The sequence below is a fragment of the Moschus berezovskii genome, chromosome X (assembly GCF_049115385.1).
Source record: "Moschus berezovskii isolate FMDL1 chromosome X, NW_MosBer_1.0, whole genome shotgun sequence".
NCBI classification, from domain to species: Eukaryota; Metazoa; Chordata; class Mammalia; order Artiodactyla; family Moschidae; genus Moschus; species Moschus berezovskii.
In genome coordinates, this window is record NC_142488.1 from 49,023,339 (window position 1) to 49,037,634 (window position 14,296).

Genomic DNA, 14,296 nt, shown 5'->3' on the forward strand with positions numbered 1-14,296 from the left:
ATATAATCAGGCATCTTTCATTCATTCTTTCAACACATAGTTATCAAATACCTACTGTGTGCTAGATACTGTTCCAGGTGCTGGGGATTCAATACTAAACAAAACAGACACAAAATCTCTATCCTTCTGGAGCTTACATACTAGTAAGAGATAATTTAAAAAAGAACACTTAAAAATAAGTGCAAATTAAATAGCATGGTAATTATAAGCATTTATGAGGAAAAATATAGTGGGAAAAAGGGGATAGAAAGTGCTGGGGGCAGGTACAGGGGCTAGCTTGGAGAGGAAGGCTGCAGCCTTAAATAGACTGCTATGGATAAAGACCACCAAAGTGACACTTGAGCAAATATATAAAGGAAGTGAAGGAGTCAGCTAAGAAGAAATCTAAGAGAAGAGCATCCCAGGCAGAGAGAACAGCCTAAAACAGGAAAGACCCTAACACAGCAGTATTCCTCTTGTATTTGAAGAACAATAAGTAGATGAGTATGGATAGAATGGTGTGAATAAGAGGGAAAGAGATAGAAAACTGAGGAGGAGCAATATGGACCAGATGGTGTAGGGTACTGCAGCCCACTGGAAGGGTTATGGCATTAACTCTGAAAGTGAAAGAAAAGTGAAGTCACTCAGTCATGTCCAACTCTTTGGGATCCCATGAACTGTAACCTACCACGCTCCTCCATCCATGGGATTTTCCAGGCAAGATACTGGAGTAGGTTGCCATTTCCTTCTCCAGAAGATCTTCCCGACCCAGGGATCGAACCCAGGTCTCCCACATTGTAGGCAGACGCTTTACCGTCTGAGCCACCAGGGAACTCTGAAATAGAAAGCCTTCAGAAGGATTTAAGCAGGTGAGTAACATATCTGAATCTGATTCCAGTTTCAAGAGTTTCTCTGACTTCTATGTTGAGAATAGACTGAAAGAGTGGGAGCAGGGAGATCCATTAGGGGGTTACTGTGATATTCCAGGTTAAGAAATGATTGTGACAAAAGGGATTAAAATTTCCAAGCCATTGGATGTCATATAGCAAAGAATTTTCTTTTTAATAGAACATCTTCAGAATTAAAAAATGAAAAACAAATGATGGTGGCTCAGACCTGAGGATAGCATTGGTGGTAAGAAGTGGTCAGATTTTGAAGGTAGAACCAATGGTGTTTGCTAATAGACTGGATGTGTCATAGGAAAGAGAAAAATAAAGGATAGCTCAAATATTTTTGTACTGAGCAACTGGCATTGCCATCAACTGAGACGGTTAACGCTGAAAGTAAGGTAGACTTGGTGGAGGGTAGGGAGATCAGTAGCTCAGTTGTGCTCATGTTAAGTTACAGATGCCTATTAGATATCCAGGTGAAGATATAGAAAGGCAATTGGATATACAAGTCTAGAATTCAGGAAAGAGCTTTGGGCTAGATATGAAAATTTCAGAATCACCAGCATATACATCGTGTTTAAAGCCATGAAACTAGATGAGATCACACAGGGAGTAAGCATGAAAAAAGAGCCAGGGACAGAGCCCTGGGACACAACTGAGGTACTTCTGACAGAGAGGTCAGGTTCTGTCCTCTGGGCTCCCCACTCCGTCTAGGAAAAACCCTGCCCCAGGCTCCCAGGTCACAATACTGATGACACTGTGTGTTTACTGTCAGTGTCATCTTCCTCACCAGGCTGAGTTTCCAAGTAGATGGATTCACTTCTTGAGTTAAACCATGTCATGTACTTAGGAAGTGGCTCAGGTCAGGCCAGTACAGCTTGAAATTATGTCACATGAGTGCTTCTCAAACTTTTATACATCACAGCACCCATACACAAATGGTAATGCTCACATCACACAAAGGAGCAAACTAACGAGGCTATTTCTAGTTCTGAGATATCTCAGAGTTGAGGGGATCAATATCTTGGCACACCTGTAATGTGGCACAGGGATTAAGACATACTCTAACCAATTATTTCCCTCCCTTCCCCTCATCACCTTCAGAGAAGCTGCTAGAAGCCTGGACTGAGGTGGGACTTCCCCTCCAGGATATATCAATAGCTGCCTGCAATTTCTGCCACCGTCCTGTACACTTCGAGCTCATGAGTGAGTGGGAACGTTCCTACTTTGGGAACATGGGGCCCCAGTATGTCACCCCTTATGCGTAAGAAACCAGCTGCTTTGGATCCCCATTCCACCTGCACTTCACTTGAAGCTGGGCCGCCTCCTGTCCTCTGCTTTGTGTGCCTTTAGCTGACTTGAGTCTGAAAATAAAGAGCAAAGTGTAGCATTTGTAGCTGTTTGTTTGACAGAGAACAGATAACTACATTATACCTGTCTCCCTCAGACAAGTGGCAGAGCCATGAGGAAACCACCTGTTGATCTGACCACCCCATTTTACTGAAAGGGAAACTGAGATTCAGAGAGAGGGAGAGGCCAAAAACTACATAGTGAGTTGCACAAACAGCCAGGTCACTTGGAAGATTTCTATTAAATGGCTCTTTCCCCATGGTTTCACCAAAAATCCAGGGATTGACTCTTGATTGTAGACCTGAAAACTTTGGCCCCAGGTAGCCCCTGAAGCAAGGAGATGGAATCAGCCCAAACCAATCTGCCTGGAGGAAAGGAGTGGTTCCCCAAAAGCTTGAAGGTATTTTCCAACAAAGAGAATGGATATTCTCCTCAATCCATTATCCTCTTTCCTTCCCATAGTACCTTATAGAACAGGACTTATCAGTTCTGTTTCTCAAGGTGGGAAATAAGCTTGGCTATAGAAAGCAACTTGTTCAAGGCAAGGCTCCCAACCACTCTAGGTCATAACACACTGAAAACATGTGCATGGCACACTTGGGTGAATTAATATTACCTGCCTAGGAGGCAATCTTTCCTAATACTTGTGCAATTAATTCCTGGTCCTGTCTGGCAACTCTAGGTTTGAGGGATCCATTTTTTTCCACCCTTTAACACATTTGTGGCAGCTGTAAGACACATCAGTTGGGAAACTTTGGTTTAAACCTACACAGCCTGGGGCTTCCCTGATGACTCAAGACTGTAAAGAATCCACCTGCCAATGCAGGATACCCAGATTCAATCATTGGGTCAGGAAGATCCCCTGGAAAAGGTATTCTTGCTTGGAGAATCCCATGGACAGAAGAGCCTGGCAGGCTACAGTCCATGGGGTCACAAAGAGTCGGACATGACTGAGTGATTAACACTTTCACACAGCCCACCTGAGCTTTCTGTCCCACCATACACACTTCTCTTGATGACCCACCTTATGGTGAGCACCACTCCTCCTTCATCCCTTCTCCTTAGGAGTTCAAACCCGGGACTGAGATAACATCTCTAACTCAACTTTATGGGGCACATCCAAAATGTCCATATGACATGGTACACTACAACAAAGACATGGACTTTATTTAGGCACAGATACATTTTCCAGCAAGGTAGGAAGGGGTTTAAAATTACAACTTCCTGGGACAACTGCTTCTGGTGTACTTCTGAAAGGAAGGCGGCAAGTTGGGTGGGGGACTGGGTCACAAGCATTAAGGCACAAGAAGCTCACCAATGAGGAGAAACTAAGCAGGAAGAAAAGAGAAAAAAGGAGGCCTTGGAGGAAGAAAAAAAAGGAAAGGGGAAGGGTCCTTGAGGAAGGTGGAAGAGGAGGAGAAAGAGGAGGAAGGAAAGAGGTCTGGAGGAAGGAGGAGGCAGCTGAGGAGGAAGTTGGCCTCAGACCACATACAAGGTTGACTATGTCAGACATCTCGGCCTGGGTTGGTTCAGCTGGGCCTGCTCCAGAGGAAGAAACTGCAGCGGGAAGAGGGGTCAGTGGGAGGACCCTGGGGTCTGGCACACATGTAGAAGTGGCGGCCCAGGTTGGGTCCTGGCTTCTTTACAGTTCGCATTACACATGGCTCCCTGTGTCCCCCACAGAGGGGCATGGGCGAGGGCCCCCCCAGCAGAGACTTCCAGAATGAGGTCCGTATCTCCTTTTCATCCTTGGCCTCTGAAGCCTTGGCCTGCCCCTCCACCACATTGGCCATCACGTCCTCTTCTGAGGTCTTTGGGGACATAAGGGTGCCCAGGCTAGGAAGATCCAAGTTAGAAGCTTGGGGGTGACTGGAGGATGGCTGGAAGTAGCTCATCAGGTTTTTTTGGCCTCTACCAGAGCCAGTTTTACTTGGCCGGGACCTAGTTGAGCGCATACGGGATTTGTTTTGGCGCATGTGTACCTGTGTTTGATTGCTGGGCTGTAGTGATGACTGCTTGAACACAGGATCTTGTTTGAGGTGAACCAGGAATCGTAGGATCTTCAGTTGGGTACCTGCAAACTCGGGGAGGAAGCAGGTGCACAGAGATGGGCACTGTTTTGCTGGCACAGAGGACACGCTTAAGACTGCACCCACAGGGCAGTGGTCAGAGCCCATCACCTCAGGCAGCAAGAAGGAGGCCTGAAAGGTGTCTATGACCAGAGTCTTATCCCCCAAAACGTAGTCAAGCCGGGAGCCATAGTTCAAATGGCGGGCACCACTGACTGTCGACCAACAGGTGAAGGCCCCCTTCTGCTTTGGCTGGAAGCAGCGGTAGCTATCAATGAAGGGTCCCATGTGGGAGCCACTCTCGCACCCCAGGTTACTGAGCAAACCATCCATCCACTTGCGCCCTGGGTCCTCTTCAAAGCATTCCTGGGGAAAAGGGAAAAGGACAAAAAAAGAGGCAGAACTAGATGCCTGGAAGTGTAAGGGACTAATTGTTTCACTTTACAGACAAGAAAATGTGGCTGCTCCAAAGAAGAATGTTCAAGGTCATACAGTCCGGAACTGGCAGAGCTGGGATTCACTTTGCTTCCTGACTGATTTAAAAGCTCATGCTTCTTTTTACTTTTACATCAAGCTACATCTACCTTGCACTGGGCCATAAATCCCGGGCCTGAAAGCTTCCTGTTGGTTAATCAAAGCAATTCTCAGAATTGCTCACCAAGAGAATGGAAAATAAGATGTTTAGAATGGTTACCTCCAGGAAGTTGGGCTACAGTTAGGAGTTAAGACTGTTGCCTTTTCATGTACTGTTTTGGTATTTGAGGGGCTCAAGGGATTCACATCTGAATACTTCCTTTGGCTCTGATTCCTAATTCATCATCCACCCAATCCACTCACTCACCCATTCAATGCAACAAATGTTCAAAGAACACTGATTATGTACCAGGTGTGATATTAGTGACAAAGTGGGACCCTGATCTAGTCTTGGGGACCAACAAGGCTTTCTTTTAGCAAGTGATCTGGAGCTGAGAAGGGAAGATTGAGCAGGAATAACCCAGGCAGAAGGTGTTACAAATTGGGAGAACAACTTATGCAATGGGCCTGTGGAGGGAGGGAACAGCATACCCGAAAGACTGGAGGGGCAATGAGACTGTGGGCCAGAGTACCAACAGGAGATGACTATCATAGTCCACATAAGCAAGATATGATGGTCACTTAGACTAGGGCGGTGCCAGAGGAGACAAAATGAAATGAAGAGATGGGAGCTAGAACCAACAGTACTCACTGGCCAATTGAATGGGAAAAGGGAAGGTAGAGAAGGACAATACTAACACGATTCCCTGGCTTCTGGTTGGAGCAACCAAGAGGATGGACAGTACCATTTAGGGAGGATGAGACTAGAATAGCTGGTCTTGTGGGAAGTGGACATATTCTGCTACTTTGGAAAGACTGTGTTTGTCATGTCATCTGGTACTATTCTTTTTTGTTGGGAAAAAAAAGAACACATGAAGTACACTCAAGAGATCTAGGATATTCCTGAACTAAGAAGAGAACACATAAAGGTGTACGACACTATCACAGGAAGCAGGAAGAACAGATTAAGTAAATACCCAGTGAGGAATAAGGTAGGGAGGACTGACGGCTTTCGGTTTGTAGTGTACACTTCCTTCCCCACCATGACCATCACCAGTCTCTAATTATTTCATTTCTGCTCATTTTCCCCATTGGGAGACACATCTATGTCCTGTGGCTCTTCTGCAAACTAATCAAGGAATCTTCCTACAGACTCTTCTTTGAGGCAAGCTATGATGAGAACTGACTTGAAGATTCTTGCACAGTGGATCTCAAGACTGAATATACAATAAAATCAGCCTGGGAGTTTTTAAAACATACTGCTACCCTGGCCTCACACCCAATAGATTCTGACTTAATTCGTCTAGGGTTGCATCAAGGTATTGATATTTTTGTAAAGCTACTTATTCTAATGTGCTTTCAAGGATTGAGAATCATTGGCCTAGAGGGACTCAGATGAGGGGTTCATACAAGAAAAGAAGACAGAAGGGAAGGGATGCCTACCAATTCAGAGGACAGTGAGAAAAGCCAAAATGAGAACAACTTTTGCAATGGGCAGAGAGGAGAAAACCTAGGTGGAGTGGATGGTGTGAAGGGGTGCTGAGGATGGGAATAAAAGACTGAGCACAGACAAGGAAGAGCCTTGAATTTCAGGTCTGGATGTTTTCTCTGCATGTCTGCAAGGTAACAGGGAGGTACTGAAGATTTGTGAGCAGGAAACATACTCTATTAGAGAAATGATCCAGATAATGTGGAGTTAGAGATCCTCAAAATCTGACTGATGGGGCTCTCTAGCCCCATCCTCTGCTACTCACCTTCCTTCCCTGTCATCCCCTAATAAGAAGAGGACTTGTAGTTCCTAATGCACACCAGCCAAATTCTCACCTTGCAGCCTTTGCTCATCATGCCAGAATGATTTGATTTTACTCTCCACTCCAGCCCCAAGTTCTTTTCTACTCATCTTTTAAGACTCAGCCATTTTAAGATATCTCCCCTGAAGTCCAGACACCATTCTATAATTGACTCGTCATGTGTCCATAGCCAACCACCATGCTAAGAGCTCTGGGGGGCCAACAGCCATAACTGACTGATAAATGAGTCCACAGCATAATCCTCAGTGCTTTGAGAACAGAATTTCAAACTAAGCTCTGCTTTTCCATGAAGGAAGCTTGCCACTGGGCCAAAAAAACAGCCCTGATTGGCTGAACAAAATCAGTTAGGAGTGAGATCAAAGGCCTAAAGGGAACCTTACCATGTTGACTGCATCCCAGTGGTCAATGGGGCGGTGGGCTGTATTCAGATCACCCAGAATGATAACATGGCTGAAAAACATAAAATGAATGTCAAGAAAGGGAAGCAGCAGTCCTGGCCCATCTACTGTCTCCTGGGCCCAAGATCTGTCACCTGCCACATAGATGCGAAGGTGGGATCCAACAGCAACTCACAGTAGTCCACCTCTCCAATTTCACTATAACCTTGATGCCTTTTACAAATGACCAACCCAATTCTGATCTCCAAAGGTAACATTGTTTCTTGTTTGACATGATTGTCTCACTGATCTCTACCAAATGGCATCTTTCTAATCCTTCAAAGATGAGCTCAGGTACCATTCCCTCTAGGAAGCATCTCTTGATTATTCCAACCCAACCTCACTTTCCTGTCCTTCTCTGGGACAAGACTTTTCATTTGTTCTAAGTATGCTAACTTCCTCTTATTTCACCCTTAAATGGTAGCTCAACTGGTAAATAATCCGCCTGCAATACAGAAGACCCTGGTTCGATTCCTGGGTCAAGAAAAGCTGCTGGGGAAGGGATAGGCTACCCACTCCAGTATTCTTGGGCTTCCCTGGTGGCTCAGGTGGTAAAGAATCTGCCTACAATGCAGATCTGGGTTCAATCCCTGGGTTGGGACAATCCCCTAGAGAAGGGAAGAGCCACCCACTCCAGTATTCTGACCTGGAAAATTCCATGGACTGTATAGTCCATGGGGTAGCAAAGAGAATATGACTGAGTGACTTTTACTTTCAGGGTTTCATATACTTATTCTACAAAAGAGAAAACAGAGGCAGGACTAGCTTTGGGGCTCATAGTGAGTAAAAGAAGCCAGGATATGTGACCAGAAGTATTTGAGTACAAAACTCATATTTGTATCACTTTACTTGGTCCTCACAAGCTCTTAAACAGCAGAGCCTACTCCCTTGGGCATACTGATGTCTACAACTAAGCTACGAATGAATTCAAAATACAAAGATCCCACATCCCTCCCAATGGGTCCTGACACAAGACTGGGCACCCAGGACAAGCTCAAAGAAGCCTTGCTGCACAGGCTTGCAGTACCTGCCAGCTGCCAGGAGAGCTTCTGCTCGGATCTGCAGCAAGCGATAGAAGCGCATCTTAAAGGCGAGTCGCTCAGGCTTCCCAGGGTCCGCATGGGGGCAATACACGTTGATTAGGGTCAAGGTCTTCTCCTTCCCTTCCCATGTGCTGGGAAGAAGAGAACCAGCCCATCAAAAAGGGATCACTTGCAAGCCACCCTTCCCCTTCCCACACCATGTGAACTCCATTCAATGGTTGTCTATGGGATGGAAGTAAAGGAAAGGGATACAGAAACATGAATGAGCTGGCATACACAGGACTTGAGGATTGACTATACCTACGATGACCACACAGGTAAACCCAGTAATGGTGCTGCCATTCACAAAGATAGGACACAGAAGGAGAACAATCTGGGCAGTAAGTTCAAGGTTGGCTAACTTGCTTTTGAGGCACCTGTGGTAATAAAAGATTTAGGCCTCCCAACCAGGCTCCCTCCCACCTCAGCCCCAAGTAGAGATAGAGAACTCAAAGCTCAAAGAAGAATACGATTTGTTCAGGGTCACAAACTAGGCAGGTTAGCCAGGACTAAAGTCCAGGAATGGCAAGTTTAGGAAGTTTTCCAATGGTGAATGTATGTTTATAAGGCAAGCCTTAGAACCACCACATTCACAGAGTTGAACTAGCAATGATGGGTGACAGGGGGATGTGGATTATTACCAGATCTTGTGCTGTGTGAGGAGGGCCCGGCCCTCACTATCCAGAGCTCGAAGCTCCTCTTGGGTGAAGTCATCCATGTTTCCATAGCAACCCACATCCCCATTCTGAGTGGCAAGCAGGCCACTCAGGCCTTCTTCAGCAGCCACTGGGGTAGCACTGTCCTTACAGAAAGTGGCTACACCTGGAGACAGAGAGGGTACTGGAGACTGAGCAGGCCTGGCAGTCAACAGCCTCTTGCATAGCCTATTGCCCCTGCACAGGTCACATGCTCATCTTCATCAAGCACAGCTCTCTTGATGACTCTCCCAGCTCAAGGGCCATGGATACCTGGGGCAAGTCTACTCAAACCCTGGGTCTCAGTTCCTTCATCTTGAAAAGATACAGATTAATAACAGCTAATATTCTAAGTGCTTTACATGGTAGCTGCTCAGAAAATGCTAGCTACTATTATTATCATATGAACTAATAAGTTCAGTTCTTGCAACAGCCCTAAGAAGTACACATTACCCCCCCTTTCCAAGTGAGGAACTTTAAGCATAAAAATGTTAAATATCTAGCCAGAGGGTACACAGCTGGAAGTGAGCTAGGATTCAAACTCAGGCAGTCAGGCTCCAGAGTTCATGTAACTAACCACCACTATTGTGCTTTTGCAATCCAATATTATACAAAAAGAAAATAAATCCTTCATATAATCTGATGTGGCTTTAGCTTGGTAGATAAAAAGCCTACATTTCTTACTGCCTTCTCATTAAATATTGAAAACCCTTTTCCACCTGCCCTCATCACTTTAAAGTCCCCAGAAAGACCCATTTACCAGAATAACCACTTCGGTTGCGGCTGAAGCTGAAATAGGAGTTGTAGCCCTCAATGATAGCCAGAGGCTCTGTCAGCACATCCCCTGGAGGGAAAAAGATGTAAGATTACATCAGAGATAAAACTAGAAAGGCCTGGAATTATATCTGTAGGCTAATTCCTTGCACACATCAGATCCAGGGTGGGAAAGGAAAATTAAGTATCTATGATAGGTGGGGATAATAGAGGAAACTGATACCAGAATTACAAGAACGGGGAAGACTACCTAATGGGAGGTGAAGAATTAGGTGGGAAAAGGCTAGGTGACTGGAGGAAGTTGGGGGTGAGAAATGGTTATATGTGAGAGAAGACTGGGACTCTGAGCAGGAGGTAGGAGAGAGAGGGAATTGGAAGATCTGAACAGAGGATGCAGGTAACCGGTCTTAAAGGTGGGTGGGTGGGAGAGGGAAGGAATCAGGGGATTGAGCTGTGGGCAGGGGGTTGGAGGTGTTGTGTGTGCAAGGAATTACCAGTAGTCCAAGCTTGGGGGTGGATATGAAGTAGTAGCAACCCACTCCAGTATTCTTGCCTGGAGAATCCCTTGGACAGAGGAGCCTGAGGCTACAGTCCATGGGGTTGCAGAGAGTCAGACACGACTTAGCAACTGAGCACTCAGCTGGGGATGAGACAGGGGGTAGAGATAAGGGGATCTGGTGACTTTGCTGCTGCTGAGTCACTTCAGTCGTGTCCGACTCTGTGTGACCCCACAGACAGAAGCCCACCAGGCTCCCCCGTCCCTGGGATTCTCCAGGCAAGAACACTGGAGTGGGTTGCCATTTCCTTCTCTGGTGACTTTAGATAGAAGTTTAAAAAGGAGGAAATTAGGGAGTCTAAACTGGGGACAAAGACGGGGTGGGAATTAAAGGATATGGACTGGGGGCAGAAAAGGGAAATTGGGGGAATCTGACTTGGGAGTGGGAGATGGAAAGTGTGTAGGGGGAGGAAATTCGGGGGACTTAGCTGGGGTAGGAGAATGAGTAGGAATCGGGATGCAAAACAAGATGGAAATTGCAAAGGGGAGAGAATTACGATTTCGCTGAGGCCAGGAGATGATGTCGGAGAGGCAATGGCAAGCCACTCCAGTACCCTTGCCTAGAAAATCCCATGGATGGAGGAGCCTGGTGGGCTGCAGTCCATGGGGTCGCTACGAGTCGCACATGACTGAGCGACTTCACTTTCACTTTTCACTTTCACACATTGGAGAAGGAAATGGCAACCCACTCCAGTGTTCTTGCCTGGAGAATCCCAGGGACGGGGGAGCCTGGTGGGCTTCTGTCTATGTGGTCGCACAGAGTCGGACACGACTGAAGTGACTTAGCAGCAGCAGCAGCAGCAGCAGCAGGAGATGATGTGGGAATTAGGAAATCTAGCTAGAGCGTGAAACACAGGTGAGATCGGGATTCCGAACTGGCTCTAAGGGGAGGATTCTAAGAACAGAGAAATGGGAAAGTGAAGTATATGGAGCAGAGGGCAAAAGTTAGCAGAAAAGGGAAAGTATGGAGCGCTCACTGGTTACTTTGGTCTCCTGAAGACAGACGATATCTGCATCCAGCTTTTCCAAAACGCGCCCCATGGGCATGGCGGTGCAGCTGCTGGGCTCCTCACATCTCACCCCTTGCAAGGGGCTCCGGATCCCATTGATGTTCCAGCTCACCAAGCGCAACATGTCGACACTAATTACAATGTCTTTAAGCTCACGCCCAACGCAGGCGCTAGGGGAAAAACTGGAAACTCCTAAGCACGGCAGGCCTGGGCCTCCGGCTCGCGCGCGCGCATTTGCGCAGGCTTTCTAAGCTCCTCAGTTTTCATTGGTAGGAGGAGCGGAAGCTGATGGGGGAGGAGCGGAAGCTGATGGGGAAGGAGCGGTCGGTCTCCCCCAGGGGAAATGAACAGTGAGAGAAAGGTCACGGGTTGGGGCTTCATCTCTTACCACCCAACACTGGCTCACGTGCCTGAGTCTGATTGCGTTTCTACTCTGCTCAAAAGTCCCTTTGGTGCTTTCGATTGCTTACAAATGAGATTTCACCACTATTCAAGTGGCAGAGCCTTAAGTGGAACCGCGCAGCAAGCGGAACCACGCAGCGACCAAAACCCCGCCCGTAGTGTTCAGACCGCACCCTTTAGTACCCGGAAGGCTTTGACGTGGGGAGCTGGCAGTGTCTGGTATAACCCAGCGTCTAAACCCGGAAGCCAGACTGAGCAAAGGGAGCTTTGTGGCTGGAGACCTGAGCAGTAAGAAAGGCTCTAGATTTTGGAAATTAAGCGCTTGTTGGTAATTGTTTGCAATTACTTTCTCGCAGTCTATAGGTTGTCTTTTCCTTTTGTTTACGGTTTCCTTTGTTGTGCAAAAAGCATTTAAGTTGGATTAGGTTCCATTTTGTGTATTTGCTTTATTTCTTTTGCCTTCGAAGACTGATATAAGACTATATTATCGGGATTTATGTCAGAGAATGTTTTGCCTGTGTTCTTTTCTAGGAATTTTATTGCATCATGTCTTATATTTAGCTCTGTAAGCCATTTTGAATTTATTTTTGTATAAGGGAGTGTCCTAACTTCATTTATTTACATCAAGTTGTCCAGCTTTCCCAGCACCACTTACTAAAGAGACTGTCTTTTTTCCACTGTATGATCTTGCTCCCTTTGTCGAAAAGTAATTGAAAGTAAACATGTTAAGACAGAAATATAGCCCAGTGGAGCAAGGTAGAAAGCCCAGAGATAAACCCATAAACCTATGAGCACTTTATCTTTGACAAAGGAGGCATGAATACACAATGGAGTAAAGACAGTCTTTTCAATAAGTGGTGCTGGGAAAATGGACAGCTAACTGTAAAAGAATGAAATTAGAACACTTCCTAACACCATCACAAAAATAAACTCAAAATGGATTAAAGACCTAAATGTAAGGCCTGAAACTGTAAAACTCTTAAGGAAAACAGACAGAACTCTCTTGGACATAAATCACAGCAAGAGCCTCTATGACCCAGCTCCTAGAGTAATGGAAATAAAAGCAAAAATAAACAAATGGAACTTAATTAAAATGCTCAGGGCTGGTGCACTGGGATGACCCAGAGGGATGATATGGGGAGGGAGGTGGGAGAGGGGTTCAAGATAGGGAACACATGTACACCCGGGGCGAATTCATGTCAATGTATGGCAAAACCAATACAATATTGAAAAGTAATTAGCCTCCAATTAAAATTTTTAAAAAAAGCTTTTGCAAAGCAAACCATAAACAAGATGAAAAGACAACCCTCAGAGTGGGAGAAAATAATAACAAATGAAACAAGTGACAAAGGATTAATCTCCAAAATAAGCAAGTGGCTCATGCAGTTCAATATCAGAAAAACAACCCAATCAAAAAATGGGCAGAAAACCTAAACAGACAGTTTGTCAACGACATACAGATGGCTAATAAACACATGAAAAAATGCTCAACATCGCTTATTATTAGAGAAATGTGAATCAAAACAAGAATGAAGTGTCACCTTATACTGGTCAGAATGGCCATTATGAAAAAAAAAAAAAAACTACAAACAATAAATACTAGAGAGGGTGTGAGAAAGGGGAATCCTCCTGCACTGTTGGTGGGAATGTAAGTTGATACAGCCTCTGTGGAGAACACTGGAGATTTCTTTAAAAACTAAGAATAAAGCTATCATATGACCCAGCAATCCTGGTACGGGGCATATACCCTGAGAAAACCACAATTTTCAAAGACACATGTACCCCAATGTTCATTGCAGCACTATTTACAATAGCTAAGATATGTAAGCAATGTAGATATCCATCAACAGATAAAGAAATTGTGGTACATATATACAGTGAAATACGTGTGTGTGTTTGGTGGGGGGTTAGGTGGGTGCGTGAGCACATGCCTGCTCAGTTGTGTCCAACTCTTTGTGACCCCATGGACTGTAGCCCACCAGGCTCCTCCGTCCATGGGATTTTCCAGGCAAGAGTATTGGAGTGGGTTGCTATTTCCTTTTCCAGAGGATCTTCCAGACCCAGGGATCGAACCTGGCTCTCCCACATTGTAGGCAGAGGCTTTACCGTCTGAGCCACCAGGGAAGTCTATGCTATGTATATTTTACCATAATTTAAAAAATAATAATAAAAGGAATGAGGAACCATCACCTCTTCCTAGTTCCAAAACATCACCTAAAGGGAAACACATACCCATTAAGCAGTTAGTCCCTATGCCCTTCACCACGAGCACCTGGATGCCATCAATTTGCTTTCTGTCCTTGTGTGTTTAGCTATTTTTTTTTAATTCATTTATTTTTATTTTTTTTTCTATTTATGTTTTTATTTATTTATTTATTTGCTTTTTAGATTTCTTTTTTTTCCCAATTTTATTTATTTTTTTCAAGTTGAACAGACTAAATTTCTTTAAACAAACTTACTTATACTCCAGAGTCCTTTAAAAACTTAATAGCATTTATACATTGAAGGTATTTGATTTTCTTGTAACTAGTACTTCAAATGCAACAAGCATTTGAAGCAACAAGCATTTGACCCAACAAGTAAAACTTTCTACAGTTCATAACTTTTATAAATAAAATAAATTAAATGTACAGTGAATAAGTTCTCTGAAATATTTCAATATTTCTGC

The 14,296-nt window shown here is 45.0% G+C and overlaps 2 protein-coding genes across 5 annotated transcripts in view; one reads left to right on the plus strand and one right to left on the minus strand.

Moving 5' to 3' along the window:
- The window catches only part of ALAS2 (5'-aminolevulinate synthase 2), a 27,988-nt gene extending 25,732 nt beyond the window's left edge, over positions 1-2,256 (plus strand). For both annotated transcript variants that reach the window (XM_055393613.2, XM_088833581.1), the window contains one exon: positions 1,974-2,256. In XM_055393613.2, coding sequence (XP_055249588.1) covers positions 1,974-2,137 — 164 coding nt within the window. In that variant the 3' untranslated portion in view covers positions 2,138-2,256. The remainder of the gene's footprint in view (positions 1-1,973) is intronic.
- On the minus strand, positions 1,973-11,680 carry APEX2 (apurinic/apyrimidinic endodeoxyribonuclease 2). Of its 3 annotated transcripts, none has more exons than XM_055393604.2 (6): positions 11,194-11,680; positions 9,647-9,730; positions 8,833-9,013; positions 8,137-8,283; positions 7,053-7,122; positions 1,973-4,654 (listed from the first exon to the last, which is right to left on the minus strand). In XM_055393604.2, the coding sequence occupies exons 1-6, from the start codon at positions 11,348-11,350 to the stop codon at positions 3,749-3,751; spliced, it is 1,545 nt and encodes a 514-aa protein (XP_055249579.1). In that variant the 5' UTR covers positions 11,351-11,680; the 3' UTR covers positions 1,973-3,748. The 3 variants fall into 3 exon arrangements, with proteins under 3 accessions (XP_055249579.1, XP_088689708.1, XP_088689709.1); XM_088833582.1 differs by having other exon boundaries at positions 11,201-11,337; XM_088833583.1 differs by lacking the exon at positions 8,833-9,013 and having other exon boundaries at positions 11,201-11,337.
- Positions 11,681-14,296: the final 2,616 nt, after the last annotated feature.